Source organism: Mesoplodon densirostris, chromosome X (genome assembly GCF_025265405.1).
Source record: "Mesoplodon densirostris isolate mMesDen1 chromosome X, mMesDen1 primary haplotype, whole genome shotgun sequence".
In the NCBI taxonomy this organism is placed as follows: domain Eukaryota; kingdom Metazoa; phylum Chordata; class Mammalia; order Artiodactyla; family Ziphiidae; genus Mesoplodon; species Mesoplodon densirostris.
The window spans coordinates 98,038,893-98,064,564 of NC_082681.1; the positions used below are offsets into that span (position 1 = coordinate 98,038,893).

At 41.0% G+C, this 25,672-nt stretch overlaps 1 protein-coding gene across 8 annotated transcripts in view; it reads right to left on the reverse strand.

Annotated features, from left to right (window-relative positions):
* Window positions 1-19,462, reverse strand: part of KDM6A (lysine demethylase 6A) — a 201,631-nt gene extending 182,169 nt beyond the window's left edge. For all 8 annotated transcript variants that reach the window (XM_060088055.1, XM_060088054.1, XM_060088052.1 and 5 more), the window contains exons 1-2: window positions 18,916-19,462; window positions 18,631-18,694 (exon numbers count right to left, since the gene is read on the reverse strand). In XM_060088055.1, the coding sequence (XP_059944038.1) occupies window positions 18,631-18,694; window positions 18,916-19,085 (234 nt within the window). In that variant the 5' untranslated portion in view covers window positions 19,086-19,462. The remainder of the gene's footprint in view (window positions 1-18,630; window positions 18,695-18,915) is intronic.
* Window positions 19,463-25,672: the final 6,210 nt, after the last annotated feature.

Consider the following 25,672-nt stretch of genomic DNA (forward strand, 5'->3'; position numbering starts at 1 on the left):
TGGACACTGCTGAAATTACAGTTATCCTCTGCCTCAGATGGACTGATGGCCTCCTACCTCCTAAGTTTTCACTTGCCTATTCATTTGAATAGGTAAAGATCTCTATACCACCTCTCTTCTCCTAAAAACTTCTGAATCATGCTGTCTATTTTAAGCGTTTTCAAATTTGGGAAAGGGATTTTGTTATTTTGCTGGCGTTAATATGGCAAAAGAAGTAGAATGTTCTGTTTATACTGGTATATTTGTCATGGGATCTAAAGAGTTACTGCTATTTGATGGCAAAACAAAACAGTGACATTCTGCTATATAAACCAGCTTATCTTTCAGTCTCTCTCCATACATTTAAATATATGCTTCCCTTAAAGAATATAACAGAAAGCATTTGATGTCAAAAGTAAGCACTGTAGGGCTTCCCTGGTGGCGCAGTGGTTGAGAATCTGCCTGCTAATGCAGGAGACGCGGGTTCGAGCCCTGGTCTGGGAAGATCCCACATGCCGCAGAGCAACTGGGCCCATGAGCCACAACTGCTGAGCCTGCGTGTCTGGAGCCTGTGCTCCTCAACAAGAGAGGCCGCGACAGTGAGAGGCCCGCGCACCGCGATGAAGAGTGGCCCCCGCTTGCCACAACTAGAGAAAGCCCTCGCACAGAAACGAAGACCCAACACAGCCAAAAATAAATAAATAAATAAGTTTATATTAAAAAAAAAAAGTAAGCACTGTAGTTATTTAAATCTTGTCCCCAAAATAATACAGCTATAGGTCAAGCCCTGATACAAGGAAACAGCTTTGTAATGGAGATATGTTATGATCACTGATTGATACTGTCAAAAGTTAAGATTTCCCTATAAATTTGATTTTTTTCAGACCTAACTTCATGTGACAGAATATCTTTACGTAAAAATTTTCACAATCCAAACTGAATTACTATAAAAGTCAATTGAAGACTTCCAACTCCACCAAAATGGAGTAGCTTCATTCTCTCAGGTACTCCCTCTTATAACTAAAAAACCCTGGATGTAAACGAACAATCAAGCATAGGAAGTATCTAAAAGATGGGGAAAAAGGCAGCGGAATTCCTAGAGACATCAGAACTTGAGGAATGACGAGGCAGTGAGTTCCCTGGGTTTTCTTATTACCTTCCATATTTCCAGGACAGGGTGCTGCTTCAGAAACCCCCAGTCCAGTACCACCAAAGTCACAGGCAAAAAAGCCCCAAGAAAAGCCTTTTCCTCCTAGCCAAAGGACGGGGGAAAAAAGTAGCTTACCAACAGAAACCTTTTTAGCAATACCCACCATACTCCAGCCAAACACCAATGGAAAACCCTCCATGCAAACCCTCCAGTTTCAGCGAGGTCAAGCATGCAGCTAATCTTCCATACCCTCTTCCTCTCAGCCAGAGTGGGGGAGCAGGTGGTGTCAATCCGAGTCCCGTACCAGGGTAGTGTTGGCAGGACAAAATAGGCAGTTGATCTTCTATCCCCTACGCGGGGGTTGCTCCAGTTTCCCTGCCAGGGTGGTATGGATGAGGCTGAGTAGAAAGCAGATCTTCCAGGCCCTGCAGAACCAGGGTGGTGCTCCAATACCCCTGTGCTGGGTTATGGCAAAACTGAAAAAGGAGCTTACCTTTCTTTACACCCCACACCCAGTGGAAGCAAGGGGTGCTCAGATTCACCCATTTAAGGTAGTGTCAGCAGGGTCAAGGGCAAGCTGGGCCACCCAGCAGCAAGGAGACTTAACAAAGCTGTGTGAGGCAGGATTAATCACCACTACATCTGAACGAACACACACACACAGGGGCCTGGTATCCGCAGGAACCAGACAGGAGCTGAACCAGCACCCTACCTGGCATCAACAATACTGAACAAAGCGGTGTGAGTTGGAGCCAGTTAACAGTCCACTTTCCCCCCATCCCTGGTGTCAGTAGGGACCAGTGGAGAGCTGAACCTCCACACCCACCCAGCAGTGAGACTGAATAAAGAAGCCAAGCAAGATGAAGCAGCTGACAATCCGCTTCACCCATTCCCTGGGTGCCAGTTGTGCCCAGAGAGAACTGAGCTTCCACCACCCACCACTTGGCTTCAACTCAGGGGAAGTGGTAAAAAGTGGGGAGCTTCTGCTCCATCCTGCAGCCTCAGAGTGGTGTGAGTTAGCCCTCCACTTCTCTCTTGCTGAGAAGCGTGACCCATCAGGAAGCTGATCTTACACCCCCCACTCAGAGGAAACCAAGTGGTGTAAACTGGTGCCCAACTTTTGCCAGGAAGATTATCAGTGAGGACAAGGGGAGAGCTGAACTTGCATCCCATCAGTCTGCACCAAGATAGTATGATTCAGTGCTCTACTTTTACCAGGGTGGTTGTCAGTAGGGCTCAGTCAGAAGCTGAACATACACAGCCACCCAGTCCTGGCACTACACCTCAACAAGATTACCTACTACAAAAAAAGGAACAGGATCCTGAGTTCTCATAACATGATAACCAAAATGTCCAGGGTACAACTGAAAATCACTCACCATACCAAAAGCCAGAAAAGTATAAAGTGAAGAGAGAAAACTATCAACAGATGCAACACTGAGATGAACCAGGGTTTTGATGAATTATCTGACAAAGATTTTAAAGTAGTCAACATAAATGCTTCAGCAAGCTATTACAACTGCTCTTGAAACAAATTAGAAAATGGAAAGTCTCAGGAAAGTTATTTTAGAAGAACCAAATGGAAATTATAAAACTAAAAAATACAACAACCAAAATAAAAATTCTCTGGATGAACTAAACAGTAGAATGGAAGTGACAGACAACAGAGACAGTAAACAGATCAATAGAATTTAGCCAACCTAAAAGAGAAAATAGACTGGGGGTGGGGGGGGAGGTTAGCAAAAACAGCCTCAGGGTCCTATAAGCCAAAAACAAAAGAGCTAAGATTCTTACCAGAGTCCCAGAGGAAGAGAAGGTGGGACTGAAAAAGTATTCTAAGATATCATGGCTAAAAGCTTCCAAACTTTGGTGAAACACATTAACCACAGAAAGTAAAAACTGGAAGAACCCCAAAATAAAACTAAAGATATCCACACCAAAATACATCATAACTTAACGTCGGAAAACTAAAGACAAAGAAAAATTCTTGAGAGCAGCCAGAGAAAAATGATGCATTACTTACAGGGAACACAGATTCTAATGACAGAAAATTTCTGATCTGAAACTATAGACAACAGAAGGAAATAGCACATTTTTCCCATGCTGAAAGAAAAGAACTGTACCTTGTGAATTCTATATATGGCAAAAATATCCTTCAGGAATGAAGGGAAATAAAGACAATCTCAGAAAAACTAAGAGAATTTGTTGCTAGCAAAGTTACCCTGAAAGGATGACTTAAAAAGTTCTCTAAATAGAAAGGAAATGAAAGCAGAAGGCTGGGACTTCAGAAAGAAAAAAGAACATTGGAATAGGTAAAATTGTAAGTATAATAAGACTATTATACAATGCATGAGTTTCATTAAATCATATTTGCTGGTTGAAGCAAAATATATCATACCATCTGGTGTGATGTTCCATGTTACAGAAAGAAAACACTTTAGAAAATTACATTTCAAAAGAAAGAGGGCAAGACTTCCCTGGTGGTGCAGCAGTTAAGAATCCACCTGCCAATGCAGGGGACTAGGGTTCGATCCCTGGTCCAGGAAGATCCCACATGCCACAGAGCAACTAAGCCCATACACCACAACTACAGAGCCTGCACTCTAGAGCCTGCGAGCCACAACTACTGAGCCCATGTGCTCCAACTACTGAAGCCCGCGCACCTAGAGCCCGTGCTCCGCAACAAGAGAAGCCACAGCAATGAGAAGTCAGCACACAGCAACGAAGAGTAGCCCCTGCTCTCCGCAGCTAGAGCAAACTCACGCACAACAAACACCCAACACAGCCAAAAATAAATAAATTTATTTTTTTAAAAAAGAGAGAGAGGGCAAAAAGACCTAAATGAAAGTAAAGGTCTGCACTTCACTCCAAGTAGTAAAACATCCATACCAGACGATGGTGATAAATTACATACGAATATTCCAATCCCCAGAGCCACCACTAAGAAATCTGTACAAAGAGACACACTTTAAAACACTACAAATCAAGATGGAATCCAAAAAATATATCCAGATAACCCATAGGGAGGTAAGAAACAAGAAACAGAGAAATGAGAAAGAGGAAACAAAAAAAAATAATAATAATAAAACAGCACACTTAAGCTCTAACATATCAATAATTACCTTAAGTGTAAATAGTCTAAATACACCAATTAAAAGAGACAGGCAAGAGTAGATTTTTTTAAATGATCTAGCAATACACTGTCCACAAAAAAAAAAAAAAAATCACTTTAAATACAACAGGTGAAGTGAAAGTATAAAAAAACCATGTAAATATTAATTTTTTTGAAAAGGAAGCATAGCAATATTACTATTGATAAAGTAGACCTCAGAGCAAGTAAAGTTACTAATAATTTTAGCAAGACCAAAAGAGATCGTACATAATGATAAAGGGAACAGCCCACCAAAAGACATGACAATCCTGAATATGTACACAACAAATGACAGAACCTCAAGGTACAAGAAGCAAAAACTGATAAAAGGAAAACAGACAAATCCACAATTATAGTTGGAAACTTGGCAACGCCACACTCTCAGCAATTGACAGAACTACCTGACAGAAAATCAGCAAGGATATAGAAGAACTGGACAATACAATCAACCAATAAGATCTAACTCTCATGTATATTAAAACTCCATCCAACAACAGAATACACATTCATTTCAAGCACCCATGGAACAGTTATCAAGATGGACCATATCCTGGGTCATAAAACAGATGTCAACTAAGAGAATGAAAATTAGAGTAAATTCCCTAATCATAAAGGAATCAAGCTAAAAATCAGTGACAGTGAAAACAGGGAAATCGCCAAATCTCCAAATACGTATTTAGAAACTGAGTAACACACTACTAAATACTCCATGGATCAAAGAGGAAACCTGAAGAGGAAACTTAAAAAGACATAAAACTGAATGAAAATACAACATATAAGAATATGTGGTACACAACTAAAGTAGTATTGAAATAAAAACTTATAGCACTAAATTTGTACATCAGAGAAAAAGAAAGGTCTCAAATCAATAATCCAAAAGACATGAGTAGACATTTCACCCAAGAGGCTCTTCAGACGACAAATAAGGACATGAAAGATATTTAACATCACTAGCCTTTAGGGAAATGCAAAATAAAACCACAATGAGCTATCAATACACACCTATCAGAATGTGGAAAATAAAAAACAGTAATAACACCAAAGGCTGGCAAAGGTGCAACAAAGCTAGAACACTGGTCGGAACTGCTGATGGGAATGTAAAATGGTAGAGCTGCTCTGGAAAATACTTTGGCATTTTTTTATAAGACTAAACAAGCAACTACCAGCAAGTGTAGTCTTGGGCATTTATCCCAGAGAAAACTTATGTTCACAAAAACACCTGTACATGAATGTTCATAGCAGCTTTATTTGCAATAGCCAAAGACTAAAAGTAACTCAAGACATCCTTCAATGAGTAAATGGTTAAAGAAACTGTGGTACAGGGCTTCCTTGGTGGCGCAGTGGTTGAGAGTCCGCCTGCCGATGCAGGGGATACGGGTTCGTACCCTGGTCCGGGAAGATCCCACATGCCGCGGAGCGGCTGGGCCCGTGAGCCATGGCCGCTGAGCCTGCGCGTCCGGAGCCTGTGCTCCGCAACGGGAGAGGCCACAACAGTGAGAGGCCTGCGTATCACAAAAAAAAAAAAAAAAAAAAAAGAAACTGTGGTACATCAATAACATGGAATAATACTCAGCAATAAAAAGGAACAAACTACACATACAACAACTTGGATTAATCTCCAGGGAGTTCTGCTGAGTGAAAAATGGTAATCCCAAAAGGATACATACTGTTGATCCTATTTATATAACATTATTCAAATGACAAAACTATAGAAACGGAGAACAGATCAGTGCTCGCCAGGGGTTAGGAACTGGGGGGTGGTGTGCGGAGAATATGGCTATGAAGGACAACATGATGGATACTTGTGGTGATGAACAGGTCTGTCTGTACCTTGACTGTATCAATGTCAATATCCTGGTCGTGATATTGTACTAGATCTGTTGTTACTTACAACTGCAAGGTGAATCTACAATTATTTCAAAATAAAGTCAATTTTTAAAAAGGCAATAGAAAAAAATTTCCACTTACATAAATGTATTCATGATAGCCAATCTGTCACCTGTTTGACCACTTCTGTAAGGACAACGAAGTGCAAAAAAACAAAGCAAGAGCCGAAAAACATACATCAGATTAGTAAGGACTCCATTTTTCCTTCAGATTTTCAGGAGCCAGCTCCCTCTTCTCACAGAATCATGACTATTAAACGGTTGGATAATCTTTACAGATAACAGTAAATGTTATCCTTTGATATCTGAATGCTGTCTACAACATCCTGGCCAAGTAGTGTCAATCAGCAAACTTGAACATCTTCAATGACAGAAGACCCACTTCATTTATCTATCCATTTATAGATAAATACTTTGGAAAAGTGTTACAAAAAACATTTCCCCTTAAGAGTTATACCCTGAATCTAACTTACAAACTCCAAGTCTATCTTTTTAACTGACAACCTTACAATAAAAATATAATCATAATATACTCATACACATATACACACACACACAGAGCAAAATTCGACAATAAAAGTTCACATTCAATAGATCAGAAAATGCCTCAATGCCAATGCTTGCTACTTTTAGGGAAACTGAGGGGCCTTACTCATCCTTGTAACACACAAATGCCCAGTACCTAACAGTACATATCTAATATGACATTTCTTATCAATTCACATCTGAGAATTCATTTAGCCCTGTCATGAGTTCCTAGGAAACAGGTAAATACACAGTGATTATACCCAACTTCTAGAATTAGAAACATCAGATCTGACCTAAGAAATAACTACCCCAACTATAAGAAATAAATAATTTGGAGAAGTCAAAACACTAACCATTAATAAATAAGGCCAACTTTCAAATCAAAGACTAACTGAATAATTTATCATGTGAGACTAACAAAAACATACAACTCTCAGTTCCATTATGTGCCTGCATTCGTTTCTGGTCTTGAAGCCTTGAGGCTGAAATCAAAGAAAATTACAATCCAGAACTGTGCCCTCCCCTCCTTCTGGGTCAAAATCTTTAGGAAATGAGTCAATCCTAAAAATTCAAATGAACCACCACCTAGAATTCTGATGCTAAATAGTCACTTTGGAAATTCTTAATCCCTAGCCGCTCATTTTAACAGACGGTGAAACTGGGGACCATAAGAATTAAGCGGGCTTCCCTGGTGGCGCAGTGGTTGGGAGTCCGCCTGCCGATGCAGGGGACACGGGTTTGTGCCCCGGTCCGGGAAGATCCCAGATGCCGCGGAGCGGCTGGGCCCGTGAGCCATGGCCGCTGAGCCTGCGCGTCTGGAGCCTGTGCTCCGCAACGGGAGAGGCCACAACAGTGGGAGGCCCGCGTATCGCAAAAAAAAAAAAAAGAATTTAAGCAACTTCACAAAGTAGGCAGCAGACTCAAACACCAGTCTTCAGTTTTCTGATCCACTGTTCTTCCCACTATATCACACAGCCTCCCAATCAAGCCAGCATTTTGAGCACCCAGGCTGAGGAACAATTCTAAAGCCTATTAACTATGTTAAGGGAGTATGTGCTGACACCTATTTTTCCAGTTAGAGCAATAAGTTCTCTAGGGATCAGTCCACATTCTCTTCCCCCAGCACCCTTATAATCAATAGATATAAGATATTAAGTAGTATAAACTATGGCTACTTCTTTAAACATTCAGGGAAGTAAATTAAATTAGTATTCACGGAGACTGATAATCAGTCACACCAATAAAACCAAAATGTGAAGGCAAATTTTGCCACTTATTCCAACTGACAGTTCACGGCATATAAAATTAAGCAACTGCTATCTTAGTAAAACACATGAGAACATACTTTCAATTAAAACTTTTGCATGTTGAAGAATTTCTACCTTTTATACCCTATATAAAAGGAGTAACAGAACCTCAAAATCAAAATAACTTCATCACCCAAACCGATCACCTCACCAACATCTCACTGCTTGAATGAAAGAACTCTCAAACCCAAGACAATTTGATATAAAAACAAGTAATATTTTCATATGGCAAGCAGCAAAATTAACAAAGCATTTTAACAACTTGTATACAGTATCTCATTTGTGTGGGGAAAAAAATACAACAGAATATACAGGTGTTGAAATATGAAGTTACCCAACAAATCTGTTATCAATGGCTGCCTGAGAATAGGAACTAAATAACTGGGAGATGGTGTGGAAGAGAGATTTTCTTTTTACTGCAACATCCTTTGTGTAACTTTTCAATTTTGTACTCTGCACAAGTATTCTGCGCAAGTATTCACTGTGTATTCAAAAAAGCTGCATGAAGGTATTTCAAAAGAAAGATAGGATCATGGCTGCAATTAGAATGGTGGCAGTGAGGATGGAGAAAAACAAACAGATTTGAAATTTAAGATGTAGAAACGTCAAGATACGGTGACTGTTAGGGTGTGATAAGTTAAAAAGAGGAGTTAAAAATGACTCTAAGGTTTCTGGCAAGGGTAGTGGTAAGCGCTATTTATTACTAAGACAAGGAACATCAAAGACAATCATAAATTCAGCTTGCATATGTTCAGTTTAAGATGCCTTCAAGATACCCAGGTGAAGTAATCAAGTGGCAGTCAAGTACACATGCAACTTGGGAGCAGACAGAGTAAAAAAGATCTAGAACAGAATCTCCTTGCAAAGGAGACTGAGATGTGGTCAGAGATGCAGAAAGAAAGCCAAAGTAGTCAGATGTTAGGAAAGTCAGGGAAGGATGTTTTCAAGAGATCTCAAATCTGCCTCTATCTCCCCCCTCATTCCTCAACTACAGCCTCACTTTAAAAATTGTCTTTTCCAAGATGATAACATATATCTTGTACTGAGCACCTTCCACGCCAGGCCCAATGCCAGGCACTTTACACATCTTCTTTTCCTAACACAAAATGCAATAGCCTGCCAGAAATCTATTACCACTTCCATTTTACAGATGAGAAAACTGAGCCTCTGAAAGATGAAATAATTTGCCCAAAGATCATATATCCAATAAGTGGCAGAAGCAGAATTCTACTCTAAAATCCATGCGGTGCTATCTATCCATCGGTACTTCACAACTAGGTTCCTTTCCCCTCCACTTTATCCCTCACTGTAGCCAATAATATTCCCAGAAAATCTACTTCTGGTCATGTCACTTCCCCTGATTAGAGAGTTGAGTTCAATAACTCCCCAAAACCTCCTATGGCCTACAGTGATGGGGGCCTTCACATGCTCAATTACCCCCTCCCAATCCCACTAAGACACCCTACCCTCTCTCTGTCCACACTAAATTATTCACAATTCCTCAAACACCATTTAATTTCATACCTCCAACTCTACCTTCTTTTTTCCTCTTGCTCAACTTCTTTCTATTCGTGTTTGATAACCACGGCCAAAATGTCATTACATTTTTGTGCAGTTTCTCTTACCCACTTCTCCAGTCTAAACTAACTGCTCCAAAATGTTGGGAATTTGTGTGGATAGCTTAAATTACCCCTAATCAAAAGTTTTAAATGTTTTAATTGCTCCATCATTTGAGAGCTCATGGCACTTTGCATATACCTTTATTATGGTACTTACTATATCATATGGTCACTCCGTCTGTCCATCTCTCTTCACAGACTGCACGGGCAGAGGCCAAGTATTACTTGTTGCCCCAGGACTTGGCACAGTCCCTCACTCACAGCAGTTCAGCAAACGTCTCACAAATCAATCAAGCAAAGTAAAAGCTTTCCTACTTCTCATTCTGACACCTGAAATTCAAAAACCTAAAACATTTAACTACTGTATCTTAAAAACAAATTTTCCGGGCTTCTCTGGTGGCGCAGTGGTTAAGAATCTGCCTGCCAATGCAGGGGGCACATTCGAGCCTTGGTCCGGGAAGATCCCACATGTCGTGGAGCAACTAAGCCCGTGCGCCACAACTACTGAGCCTGCACTCTAGAGCCCTTGCTCCGCAACAAGAGAAGCCACCGCAATCAGAAGCCCACGCACCGCAATGAAGAGTAGCCCCCGCTCTCCACAACTAGAGAAAGCCCGCGCACAGCAACGAAGACCCAACGCAGCCAAAAATAAATAAAATAATTTTTTAAATAAATAAATTTTCCCTAAATATATAAACTATCCAAACAGACTCAAGCAACTAAGATTCATAAAGTTCTTAGGAAAAATTCTGTCACATATTATGTAATATTCTATTACAGAATTCTACCACAATATTAAAATACAAACTAACTCACATACATTCAGCTAAATATGTTTTCTACTCATTTCCCAAGCAACTAATTCTTAGCTTCCAAATGGCAAAAAAAAATCAAGGCCCATGGATATTTGATATTAAGAACTTATTTTATGTGTAATAAAGGCACTGTGGCTATGTTTCAGAGACAAACTGAAATATCTACGGATTAAATGATGTGATTGATAGCTGAGATTTCCTTCACAATAATGGTAGTGAGACGCAAAATACAGATGAAACAAGACTGGTTACAAGTTGAAAATTGTTGAAGCTGGGTAATGACTGGTGAGGGTTGGTTGATTGATTTTCTCTGCTTTTGAAAATGTTGGAAATCTTCCCTAATACACTGTTTTTTTAAAAAGAGAAAGATCTAACGAACATAATGTAATAGATCTAGTTTAAAAACAATCCTTTATCTAAAAAGGTTTCTTCCATTGTTCTAAATTAAAATAAATTAGATGACCTCATATAATACTCTTGACTATAACAAAGCCCAACCTTCTTCCTGAGAATAAACTTAGCAGTAGCATCTTTTATTTACTCTAACACAGACAAAATACTACCACAGACACAACCACAAAAAGAATACAGGAACACATTCACAACAGAATGATGTCAGTCTTAGCAACGTAGAGAAATACAGAAAAGATATAATAAAAGGAAGAAATAGGTAAGAGAAAAAAAATAAACAAAACCTTATACAAGAAAGTGGCAAACGGCCATAACTTGGCTGAGAAACCTAAAACTGTCTAAGTAAGAGATTACTCCCACCCTTCCAGGTTACAGTTTTTAATTAGGTCCCAAATGTAAGCACGGGCCAACTCAGGCACAAAAATAAAGTCATCAATGTAACAGATGCTAAAGACCAAAATGAAGAATGAGTACAGCTACTATAACAAAGCCATGTAAATAAAATGCAAAGAAATAGGACCAGGGTGAGGGCAGCAAAAAGAAAGAAATAGGACCAAATAGGGTACACACCTCTACTTCATTTACCCCTATCCCCACTGAAGGACCATCAAGACGAGAAGTATCCCAACTTGACAACAAGGTGTTCACAGGTATCTCTAACTACACACCGTAGTATAAAATCCATCTTTAATCAACCAAAATATAATTCTGGCATACTCACTATCTGTGTGCTTATTTTATTATTTTTAAGGTAATGCATGTCTATGGTTAAAATAGCAACAACAAAAAAAGCCCACAGTGGTACAGAAATCTGTTTACAATCTCCCCTCCTGGGGCTTCCGTGGTGGCGCAGTGGTTAAGAATCCGCCTGCCAATGCAGGGGACACGGGTTTGAGCCCCAGTCCGGGAAGATCTCACGTGCCGCAGAGCAACTGGGCCCATGCGCCACAACTGCTGAGCCTGCGCTCTAGAGCCCGCGAGCCACAACTACTGGGCCTGCGTGCCACAACTACTGAAGCCCGCACGCCTAGAGCCCGTGCTCCGCAACAAGAGAAGCCATCGCAATGAGAAGCCAGCGCACCACAACGAAGAGCAGCCCCCGCTCATCCCAACTAGAGAAAGCCCACGTGCAGCAAGGAAGACCCAAAGCAGCCAAAATAAATAAATAAAATAAATCAAAATTTAAAAAATAAAAAAATAATAATAAAATCTCCCCTCCTCCTCACCCTAGAGCCGCTTTGTACTCCAAGATGATCATTATTCAAATACTTCTTGAGTATCCTTCCAAAACTTTGTCAGAGAATTTCCTAAACTGACCCATGAACACTCAATTCAAGGATCTCAAGTTAGGAACTCATAACAAAGGTAAATATTACTACAAAATGAGATCAGAGAGGGACAGAACACACAGCAGATAAACCTTTGAACATATGCTAAAAGCTAAAATCTGATTTTAAATCATGTGCTCCTAAACAAAATTAAAAGATTCCTTGCTGATAAAGAAGTCAAGAAACACCATCTCCAAGAAACACAATCAAGAAATAAGCCCCACCCTATTAACAAGAGACCTTCTACTGAGGCCCAATCTAGGATAGAACTTTGAAACTCAATTTACAACTGCCCCAAGAGTAAACTAACTGAAAATGGGGATCCAAGAAAGCAAATAGTGTTTTTGCAGGAGCCATCAACATCTTGCCCACCTCCAGCACTACCCATCTAGGGAAAGGAGGTGCAGATCACAAGTGTCCCCAGCATGAGGAGCTAAGAGCCGGGTCTTTCTTTCTCTTCTGGGGTCTGGTGTTCAAAGTGCATAATTTGTTGAAACATATGCCTAGATAAATGGAAAAGGCTATCTGTAAATTAAGCTAGCCCAGAAGCCACTGTGCAATTATCTCACAAACGTGAATCCCCCCCCATTTAACTCATATTACAAAAACTGAATGAAATAATTGAGTTTTCAATGTCCGACACAGAATGTTATATTAATTCTCATTAAATGTTTTAAGAAAAAAATTAAATGAAATACAGATCAGGATACAGTGAGTCTCATGTGCTTTCATTAATTTTAACCTAGCAACTATCAGTTAACTTTTGAAGTTAATTCCAATAATCTAAAATCCAGGGGCTGTTAGTTAACATTTGAAATTCCCAAATCAGGAATACACAGTCCAGAATAGTTAAATCTAAAAATGAGAGACATGAGGAAGACAGGAGCCATGACAGCACTCTACAGAGGTAATGGTTCTCCTGCCTTTACTTCAGTCAGGAGAATGTATTAGGTAGCATAAGGAATGTCAGAAGTAAGTTTTCATCAGTGAAATAAACGATGTCCAAGTTAACGTGGCTTGGCTAGAAATACTGTAAAGGCGTCTCCACCTCTGCATGAACAGGGTCTAAGAATCAGCAAATCCAGGATCCCAATACTCTCCAGAGTGCACACATACTCTAAGAGTCCCATTCAGCCCTGTGTTCCACCACTGATCAGGTGATTCTGGGGCTAACGCCTACTGCTGCTAACATACAGCTACATGTGCCTCCAAAGCACCTTTCCAGCAAGGTCCTTGATAGACTACCTACAAGGACAAAGAGCTGGGACTTCCGTCGTCAAGCTTCACCAACAGGTTCCTGTGACTGCTTTTGTGCATGCTGGCTAATCAATGTTTTTTATGGGTGGCAAAAAAAGAAAGAGCCATTCTAACTTGTAAATTGTTAAACTGACCTTTATCATAAGCTTTCAGGATACTTCACACTTTTCTTCTGCCACTGATGTTTTTGTGATAGTCATCCTTATACTTGTATCTCACCCTTTTAGGGAACTGTAAGTTTTCAATGCAGACAAGGGATATCTATGTTATCTTCATATTCCCTGCATAGAAGACTTGCATTCAGTGTACTCAAATATTTGTTGCTCTAATTTACTATCGACAAATTACAAACCAGTATAGAAAACGGATACAATTTTATGTGAAGCTTCAGTATGAGTACGTAAGACTGTCAGTTATATATTCATTAAATAAACTCCATTAATTAACTAGTCTACAAATACATGTGGATCTTAAATAACCTAACCACCATTTCAATTCTTAGACAATCTAGTGGTGTTTTTGTAACATAAATTAGTTCTCTGGATACATTTAAAAAATATTAATAATGCAGTCACTAACATCAATTTCAAAGAGCTCAAAGCATCAAAATGAGTTTCAAAGTAAAATAAACTTAACCAAAAAAAACCTTTTCAAATCTGCAAAATAATACTGGTATTACATAAATAAAAACTAAATGTTACATAATCAAGTCAGAAAAAGATATTTTTACTCTGTAGCTAGCCAAGCACTGAACCTTCACCTTGGTTCAAAGTGCATGGCCCCCCATTCCACTTTACCATCTACATCACAGCAACTCATCTCTCACGCAGTTTTTCTTAACAACCTGAAATATATAGAAGTGGCAGCCAAATGTCCCCTAGTCATTTCAATTTGTAACCGAGTCTATGGAAAGAGCTATTGGGGCGGGGCGGGGGGGAGGGGCGGTTCAGAACTTAAAAAGCGCATGTTTATATATTCCTGCAATTCTAATGTGTGGCCAGATAAGCAAGCATTTTCTATAATCTCTTACTATAGCTTTATTACCAGGAATGTATCAAAATCTTAGGAAATGTATAGTAACTGCATGAGACTTTGTCCCGGTAATTAATAATGACTAATTGTTTACAAGACAACTTTCCAAACTAGAAAATACTTTTTAAGATGCATCATATTAAAGACCTAATTTTCAAACAAAAAAGTATGACATTATTCTGTGGTTACTTTTGTAACCCAAACACTAATCTCCTTTAGCACTGGAAATGAATATATTCCTTTAAGTGCCGGCAAACAAAACACACGCGTAATATAGCATAATTTTAAACATCAACATCCAAATATTGTAGTATAAAAAAGCCACCTCTACAACTAACCTAATAATTTTTCCTTACCATCTACATGCAAGTGAACCAAATTTAGGAAAATACATGCTTTAATGGACCTTAAACTACTTCCACTGCCCCCAAAACTTTAAATTCCAACTATTTTCATACTAATTATCTCCTAGGAAAAAAAGCACATACGTTTTATTTTTTTTAGACACATACATTTTAATATGGTAAACAATCCATAACTACTTCTAGGTATTCTACATAATCTTTCTATTGATTAAAAGAATTACAAAAGAAAAATAAATCCCAATAAGATAATTTAATACAAACATAAAAATGACATAGATACTTCAAAGTGAACAACTATGTATTTTAGCAATAGTTCCCTGACGAAAGATTCCCCAACCCTTTAGCATTATATAACTACTATAAATACATATAGTATTACTATATTCATGCTATGTATTACTATATATTATTTTTTAACTCAAATCCTTATTAACTGAAAACAAGATTAATCCAAAAGATTTTCAAAAATGTACCAAAAGTGTCACCAGTTAATTTCTGTTAAAATGTTTCACTTCTTAATTACTTTTCAGTAACTCCACTATAATTAAAAAAATAAGAATCTTGAATTATGTTACCAAAAGATGGTCAGCATTAGTTTAAAGAGAAAAGTAATCAAGATCAGCTATATTTCAAGAACTCTGATTAAGCAACCACTTGCTGTTTACAATCTTTTAAAAATATTTTAAAGGTATTACTGCAAAATAATGTACTGTATTACTAATTTCTTTTTCATCCAAAACCCCAAGCACTGTATATCAAACGGCAATCATTCAAACAAAAATTCTTTCAATGACTCCAATATAAATTAATCTCACAAATGCATTCAGAGACTAAGAGAAATCAGCAGTTTAGACAAAGTATTCTCACCTAGAAAAGGTACATACGAGTTTAGGGGCAAGTAAGAGACAGTTGTTATTAAATGTTTTAAACTTTCCAAATCTTTTAAGTCAAGAGTTAACCTTTTTTAAAACCTACTAATTTAACTTTAAAAACTTGAAAGAAGATCCAATAATATATAGGAATAAGAATTTTTGAAAGCAAGTAGTAATAGCTAAATTTCTGTCAAAAAAAAAGTTATACGAGGTGCAGACTAAATTTGTTGGGGGGTCGGGGTGGGGGGTGGTAATGAGAAAAGTCATCGCTAAAAAGAGAATCCTGGGAGTTATTTAATTCCAGTATCTGCTCTTAGGTAAGTAGCCGGAACCTACCCCAACAAAGAAAAGCCAACTCTTATTTTTAAGACTTTCAGACAATAAGAATTCTGAAACTAACACAGCTCAACATTCCACAAAAAACATACTGTTTACCACGGCTGTGCAGAAGATGGATGACACTAAATAATTCAATACTTCCTATAGCAGGACTCCAGCTCCTTCATTCTATTCAGAATCCAATTCAAACACATGGTGCGAGGTTATATAATATTAAGCTTTACATTACACATTTCACTGGTATGTTCGAGCTCACAAGGACGCAACCATGAATTGCATGCGGTTGCAAGCACATTCTCTAGAATGTTTTATTTTAATGTTAAGGCTAAGAAGCCTTGACCTAAATAGGTAGGACCTCACAAGCATGGGGTCTGAAGTAATGAAGAACCTTGTTTCCTTAGTTCCACAAAACATTTAGTAGCCAAATTACCCAGTATTTTATGAAGGCTTCATTCTTCCACAAAACATAATGAATCTTCGCAAGTTTCTCATTTACAAGATGTTGCTGTATTCAAACATCAAGAAAGTATTGCACTTGCACAAAAAAATACATGAAAATGTTCCGTTCTTTTACAATTTAAACTCAGTAGTGCATAATAACTGCAGGGTTCAATATTACAATCTGAAATACAATGTTAAGCACAATCCACTGTGAATCCATCTAAATACAAGCATTCTGAGACATGAAATCAACTAGCATTTTACACATTATCCACGTAAAACATCAGATTCCATTTATTTCTTCACTACCATAACCAAAAGCCGTAGCCTTGGCCAAACTTTTCCAAATGTATTATCTTTGCAAACAATTTTACCAACCTCCTATTAGATCGGCAATGATCACTCCAAAATAAAATAATGCTCCTTAAATTTAAATATTTTGCTTAATCTTTTGGAATGACAACTTTGACAGTAGTGAAGTATTTTTAAAGAAAATATTTTAAGTAGTCAGGTTGAAAAAAATTTTCAAGGCTTAGGTCATTTATGCTTAAATCATTTCAGAGCTAGTCGCTATTCATTTTTCCAGCAATAATTTTAAATGAAGCCAATTAATACTTAACATAGTCAAAGTTTAATTCAACTTTTCTCTATGGGTCAAAGGGACTGGGCTTACTGAAAAGGATTATTTCAGTTTAGCTTTCTGGTCATTATTTGTATTCAAAACCCCTTACACTTAAGTTATTTTGAAACAAAAACATATGTGTAATTACAGATAAAAGGTATTAGTGACTCTCCTAAACCAAGCTACAGACAAAAACTAGGGACAACTCAATTTTTTTTTAATCAACTTAAGAATAAAATGCAAGGCTTTAGTCATTTCAAACTTCCTTCTCAATTGCAACAATAAAGCTAGGTGTCAAATGCAAAGCCACTGATTTCAGCTAGAAAAGCAAATGTCTAATGGATGCAACACCTATCCCAGCACACTCCAAGTTTCACGGTCCCAATTAAGAAGCAAGCATACAAATATCATTTCGATCAGATTTTGATCAAGAGACACAAACTGATGCAGACAGATCGAGACTCCAGTGCCTTTGTTCAATAGCTTACGGATGGGTAACTAAATGTGCTACAGGTTGATAAGCATTTACCAGGCTTATGAATGCTGCTTCCAAGCTTGAGAAAGGTACAAGAATTCTAGATGCAAATAATCTTGGATAATCTTTATTAAACACCACCGAGCTACACAATCCGAAGGAGAGGCCTATTCATCGCTACTATTTATTTCCATGTTTACCTCTCCTCCCTCCCCCAAACCCCCCCCTTCACTTTCTCCTCCCACCCTGTCCCGCCATCTTGGGCCGACAGGAGCAGCCATTACTTAACTAAATGACAGTGCCAACAACTTTCCACACAAATAAACAGAAACTGCACCCCGAATCCCCCCCCTGGCCTCCCCTGCCAGACACGCAGGAAACGAGGCTCCAAGAAGAAAACACATTCACAAGTAACTGCAGGATTTCTATGGCCGAAAGACCCAAAAAGTAAACAAGTCACCTAACTTCAGGTAAAACACCATACCCCTCGAGATGCATGTCAACAGACCCATGCAAACTCCTCACCGCCCTAAACTACGTGCAACTTCCCCCTTCTGCGAGCGGGGACACAAGCAAGCCCCAAACGTTGGGTTAACTAACAGCAGACTTCCCGAACAGCCTTCCTGGAGGAAAAGAATAAAAACCACGGGAGGCAAGTCAGTCGGAAATGCGGGGAAATCTGCACACATTTACAAGCCCTTGACCCTAAACAGGCACCTCGGAGCGATCATCGGTCGCCCCTCCCAAAGCCGTAAAATAACAGGCAGTTTTGTCGACCCAGTTGAGCTCGGCCCCAAAGCGCTACCGTTTCTGTTCCTCCAGCTACGAGAGGAGAGGGCGATTTCGCAAGGGAGCGAGAGAGGGATCCGGGGGTGTGTGTGGGGGGCGGGGGGGGAGGGGGGAGCAGAAGCAGGAAATAGTTTTCCGGAAGCCCCTCGGCCCTCGTTCGCGGCCACAATGAGCGCCGGCCGGGCCGCGGGGCCGCGGGGGTCGGGGCGAGCGGGGCGCCGGCCAGGGAGACCGTGTCCGCGCTCCGGCCCGCAGCTGCCTTACCTTGCCCAGCAGGGCCTTCGTCCTGGCGCCATCTTCATGAAACCTCACGAAACCGAAGAGGCGGCTGTGGAGAGAGACACACGCGGCTCGTTAAAGGTCCGACAGCACCACCGACCGACCCATCCCTGCCCGAGCCCGAGGCCCCGGCGGCGGCGGCTACGGCACCGAGAGCGCCGAGCCAAGGTGCTCGCCCCGCCGCCGCCAGAGGCGAGCCGCGCTCCGGCCTCCCCGGAGAGCGGCGCCAACCCGTCCGGAGCCGACCTGGGGGGTGACGGCAGCCTGTACCTGTCCAGTCCGCCGAGCGCCTCCCTCTCCTCGGCTGTCAGGCTCGGGGACGCCTCCTCGCTCTCGCCGCTCGCTTTTCCCGCCGCCATTTTCTTTTCCTCATCACCGAAAGCGGCGGCGGCGGCGGCGGCAGCGGCGGCGGTAGCGAGCGACACTCCGCAGGATTTCATGGAAACGCAGCGAATTCACAACTCCGACGCCGACACCTCCCCCCGGGCCGGGGCCCACAACGACGCCCCCAATCTCCGCGCGGGACCGGCACACCAACTTTATCGCCGCCTCCTCCTCCGCCGCAGGCGGCAGCGACGAAAAATCCCAACGCGGCGGCGGTGAAGGCGGCGGCGGCAGGGGCTGCGGAGCCCCCGAGTCGGCAGCGGCGGCGGCTCGGCTTGTAGGGTCACATCGCGGGAGCGGGCGAGGGGCAGCCACGGGCGGAGATGGCGGGAATGGCCGGAGCGTGCGGGGTTGAGGGACGCGGGGGGGATTCGTTGGAGACACAAACTTCCCCGGCACCAGCACAAAGTTGTTGTAATTGTGTCACACAGCGAACCCCACGCCGCCGCCGTGACCCCCCCTCCCCACCCGGCCGGCGCCGCCAATCAGCGTGGCCCGCTCGCTTCACGTGACCTTTGTTGACTCACGTCAGCCGTGGCTCCACTCAACTTGCTAGCTGCCCGAGCCCCGCCCACCGAGGCCCCCGCCGACAGGGAGCGGGACGCACGCCAATTCTGGCCGGTGGTTGGCTGCTGGGCCCGTCCGTCCGAGGGAAGGGTTTGTCCTCGAGAGGGAGCAGCCGATTAGGTTGTGCCAGTTAAATACACTGGGGCAGAGAATGGAGGGTCCGGGCCGTGTCACCTCGGGAGCTGCGGCGGGCTCGGGAGGGGGAGGGGAGCGGTGGGGAAGGGCGAGGTCCGGCACCGCCCGCGGCGGGCCCTAGCAGTGAGCGAGGACACCATGGACGGCCTTTGCCTGCCCAGGGGCTAGGTGGTGGGCCCAGATCGCGGCTCGGGCATCCTGCGCTTCGGGGGTCCCGGGCCCCGGAGGGCCTGATAAGGGTCGCGTCGCCGGGAGGCGGCGCACGGCCCCTGACCTCCGCCCTCCGAAGAAGGCGCACACTTTTGGCACCGCTGGAAGTAATGGCCTCCGCGCGGAGCGCACTCGGGCAGTGGCTGCTGGCCCCCTGCTCCGCGGCTCAGGCGCCGCCCTAGGCCAGGCGTGCGCTCCCGGCCCCGATCCCCTTGCTCGCGCCGCAAGTGAAGGGGGAAAGGTCCCCTGACCCCCGGCTGGAGGGAATGAAAAGTCACCCACGGGGGTCTGGCTCGCTGACCATAGCTCCCCACCGCCAAAGGTCTGTTGGCGGCACTTTGGGTCCAAAGTTTCATGCTACCTGTGTTTTATCAGTAGTTCATTATAGTGTTGTAAGAAAAAGCAATGACGAAAAATTGTTAAGCGAGATCTCCAGGATGTTGGTTTCTACTGCTCTGATCTCAGTGGGGCCTTCATGGAAGAGTTCGGGCTGCTTGTAGACAGGCCTGAGAGAAGGCATAATTAAGATAGTCAGCGAAGCTTGCAGCCCAGAAAACCCTTTTCTACCTCCCACAGCATGTCTTACACAACAGTAACACTTTCTTGTTCTGACCGCGTCACAGATGCAAATAAAAGTCACTAGTCTGCCTTTCAATCCATAGTATAATTGGGAGAAAAAGAAAACATGCCTTCGGTCTATTACTCTGTTCAAAAGACAAATTTAATAAGATATGTCTCATATAACAGATCTGTTACAGGGCACACCTCCGGTCTTCAGGGATAGGAGAAAAATTAATGGACATACGAAGACAAGGTTTCCTTTATAGACATGGACTCTATATTTTCAATAATGTAACCAATAAACAAGGTATATTCAACTTGGATGTTAAACTATAAGGAAGACAATTCAGTGCTGACTCAGTAATCCTAGCAGTATTCAGTGAGAAGCTATGGAAATCCCAACTGATTTTACACACAGTTTTAAATTGTTCCCCTGAGACTAGTAACTAGACTAACAAACTATAGTTTTATATGGATTATATTTCAGGTTTAATTACTTTCTCTGAAACACCTCTTCCACTCTTTATGGTAGTCCTTCCATTTTACTTGAATGGGTGAGTATACAGGGCTGAATATTTTCTGCAGCTAAATTAGCACATGCATTGTAAACTTTCTCACAACAGATGACCTTCAAAGCCCAGGAGATTTTGACACCACTATCTCCCCCCACAAACCACCATACACACACACACACACACACACACTTAGACTTGCACAAGCAGAGATAGAAATTCTGCCAGTATTTGGCAGTCTTCCTGGAGCTGGTGGTTCTTGACTCAGGCCGTTTCCAAGAATTATAAGGCTGCCCACCTCCAACCCCTCAAAACCTTCTTTCTCACTACATAATCATTACTAGGTAATAGCAGCAGAACTGCATGGAGTGGATGCAATGTGTGGGGTCGAAGTCAGACAGACCTGGATGCAAATTATTACTCTGCACAGGCTGTGTGTCCTTGGGAAAGTTACTTATCCTCTAAGCCAGAACTCTGTGTCTAGTCCAATTACAGTCCACCATGAAGCATGAGATAATTTTTATACAGTAACATAGTCCTTATATCACTGTGTAATTTTTTAGGTCTTGCATAGTTTATATCATATAAATGTATGTACAATAGGTATTGTAGCCGCTAAGGTTTAGGTCCTTCACTGGAGAGAGAAATGGCGAAGTGGGATAGATGATTTTATAACAATTATTTCTATGAAAAGTGAATCTGAAAACCCATATAGAAGGCAGAGCAGTTGAGCCAAAGGAGCATGAACTGTGGAATCATGCAGATCTAGGTTCGAATCCTAACTCTGCCACTTGATAGCTGGGTGACCTTCAACAAGTTAGTCTAATTTGAGCTTCAGTTCCCTCATCTGTGAAAAAGAGAAGATAAATCTTTTTAACACTTTACAACATTATTTTGAAGACTAAATGCCGTAAGCTAGGTAAAGTGCCAGACACATAATATTGAAAGGCCTCAAAAAAAAAAAAAAAAAATAGGAAGGTTCGTATTTCTAAAATCCTTTCTAGCTTTCCACATTCTGGGTTCTAAATGTGTTGATCGTCAGTTTACCAATCACTTCCTCCTTATCCCTCCCCAACCTCCCTATAAGCCCAACACATAGGCAGTCCTAATATACTTTTTGTTTGTGCATATAACCCCAACATTGCTACATCTCTCCTTCTTTATTCTAAAATTAAACCTTATATCTCTCAGTACTGCTTCTTGTTTCATAATTATAACTTAATACACTAGGAGCTGGGGAGAATAATTTTAATTTACCAAGTTGATTTGACTAATATATGCATAGATAAATCAATGTTTTAAAAATGTATAAAATTTGTGTTACACTGAGTCAAATTATGGACTAGTTAGGGCATCATTTGTAGCAACACTGTGTTAATACTTACGTAAGTACCATCAATTATAGGAAAATAAATTTAACTCCTTTTAAACAGCTAAATAGTTAATCTGAACTATTTAGGAATATGTAGTTCATTTATATCATTAGTGCCACATAACCTATGCATACAATAAAAAGTCACGTAACAGAGTCATGATTTATCTAGTCTTATAAATAGAACTATACTTATCCTTTAAATCAGGATCAAAAATAAATTCAGCTCTTCCTGCACCTACCGGTGTCATAAAGGTTATCCAACTCATGTCCAAACACATTGATGACAAAAATAAATATAGGGTTAGAGTTGAGAGGAGATAAGGAGCCAAGTACAGACAGACTTTCACCTGTTTGAAAAACTTCAGTGTCAGAATAGTTTTGGGACTTCTTCTGGAAGAAGCCACACCCATCAGGAGCCAAGACTACCCTTACCAAGCTGTAGTGAGGCATCCCAAATCCTACCCCCCACCACCACACTGGGGAGCCTGGGCTTCCACCCCCACCCAGCAGTAATGAGGCATCACTCCTTCCTTGCTGAGGTGGTGTCAGAGGAGGCCTACTGGAGGGTCAGAACTTTTACAATGCCCAGTGGTAACAAAGCCACCACTCCCGTGGTGTCAGTGGAAGCAATGTGGGGAACAGTAATGAGGCACTCCTACACCTCCAGACATGGTGGTATCAAGGGAGGCCTAGTGGGGAGCCAAAACTTTCATTCACACCCAGTGGTAACAAGGAGACCCTCCCCCTCCACCAGTGTCAATCAAGGTTGACTGGGGAACTTGGACTTCCACTCCTACCTGGCAGTAACAACACAGTGCTTTCCCTTCCCCAACAGAGTGATGTCAGAAGAGACCTGCTAAAACACAATATTTAGATGTATAATACCCACAATGTCCAGGTTTCAATGAAAAATCACTCATACCAAGAACCAGGATAACCCCAACATTAATTAGACAAGATAATCAACAGATGTGAACACTAAGGTGAATCAGATGTTCACATTATCTGCCAAGGATTTTAAAGCAGTCATAAAAATGTTTCAATGGCAATTATGAATCCATTCCAAACAAATGAAAAACCAGAAAGTCTTAGCAGAGAAATGGGAAGTTTCAGCAAAGAAATAGAATATACAAAGAAGAAACAAATGGACAATTTAGAACTGAAAAATTAATAACCATAATTTAAAACTCAATGTATGGGCTCATCATCAGAATGAAGGGGATAAAGGAAAAAGAGATCTTCAAGACAGAATAATAGAAATTACCCAATCTGAACAACAGAGAGAAAATAGACTGGAAAAAACAAACAAACAACAACAACACCAAAAAAAGAAACAGAAAAAAACCAGAGCCTCAGAAATCTACGGGAAGATAACAAAAGATCTCACATCTGTGTCATCAGAGTCCCAGAAGGAGAGGAGAAATAGGTCAGAGCCCAAATGGTATGCAAAGAAATAATGGCTGAAAACTTTCCAAGCTGACACAGTCCCTGTCCTGAACTCTTACTTGGAGAGTTGTATAAATAAATTTTATACTATAAAATAGAGTGATGAGTGCTATAAGCTTTACCCAAATTTCTGTGGATGCTCATAGAAGAGGCAACTTTATCAACCTAGAGGTACCAGATAAAGCTCCTAGAGAATAAAAGATGGATTGTTGGGAGCTAGAGGGTGGATACAGGGGTGGGTGTCTTCCCGGCAGAGGCAGCAACAGATCTGCAAAAGCACAGATGCCTAAGAGTATGAGAGTTCTGGTAAATTCAAGAAGGTGAGCATGGCTGTGACCAAAGGGGTAAGGAAAGAATTGGGAGTTGAAGTTGGAAAAGTAGGCAGAACCATGAAGAGTCCAGTAAGGCTTACTAAAGAATCATACCAATGGTTATTGTCATTTTAGGCACAGAAATAGTAGGGTTGCTAGTGGTGTTAGTGCTGCTACTTTAAACAGATTTCCTTTCACCTGGGCTCAGCATCTGGCACCAAGCTCAAAGAATATTGACTAGCTGGCTGGTCTAGCCCCTTTGCTAGACCAGGGATCAGAAAACCCTAACCTACAGGCCAAATCCAACATACCACCTATATTTGTACAGCCATTTCATCACACATTAAAATTAAATGAAATTCAAATTTGGGTATGCATAAATAAAGCTTTACTGGTACACAGTCATGCCCATTCATTTATGTATCATCTATGGCTACAAAACAACACAGAGTTGAATAGTTGCAATAGAGAACGTACGTGGTGCTCTCATCTCTTCACACTGCTGCTTAGTACCCTACAAATCACAGTGATGCTGCAATAACTTGGCAGTGTTTCAAGTGCCACACATATAACAACATGACTTTTTTTTCTTACCAGTACATACCTATTATGTCAAAACCAGAAAAAAGAGAAAAAGGACTTCATATGTAATGCTTTTAATGCACAGTGGAGTGTGGACTATTTTGTTATCAAATTTGATAGCCAAGCATTTATTATGCAATAAGTACAGTTTTACTAAAAGAATATAATATATGTCAACATTATCAGACTATACTCATCACAATATTCCCAACTAACAAGAAAGCAACAGTGAGAACAATTAGAGAATTTAAAACAGAATATTTTGTCACAGCAGAATTTCTTCACAGAAATAAAAAATGAATATGAGGCTGCAATCAAAGTAATTTTCTGAGTGACTCATTTCTTAGCCAAATAAGAAAAGCTGTTTAATTAAATTGTGTTTGATTGCAACAGCCAAAGTAATGTGTCCAGAGAAAATAAATTTAAGACTATTAGACTTTCAGCTAGAACAGTTGCTTGAAGAGTTGAGGACATTGGGAGCAGCATCAAGTCAATTAAAAACCAAAACAATTAACTGAGTGGTTTTCCTTGGCTCTTTATGAGTTAACAGGTAATACTAAGTTGTTCATTTGAGGAGTAAAGGCCTTGTTTGAAATGACTGAAGAACTAGCTTCTGTGAATAGTCTGCATGGAACAACTACAGGGGGAAATATTTTCAAAGAAGCTGAAAAAGTACTGATTCCATACAACATGAAGAGGAACCTGCTAAGATGTGTTACAAGCGGTGGTAGTAAAATATGTGTAAAACAGAAAAATGCTTATTTGAACAAAAAACAAACCTTATGAAAATGTAAGGTGTTTAAAGCCTATGGCTATTTATTGTATTATTCATCAGTGATGACTTTGTGGTAATATTTGAACTTATCGTGTGTTACTGAACCAGTAGTGGCAATGGTAACTTCATTCATTCTCATGGCTTGAACGATCATCAGTTCCATGAATTT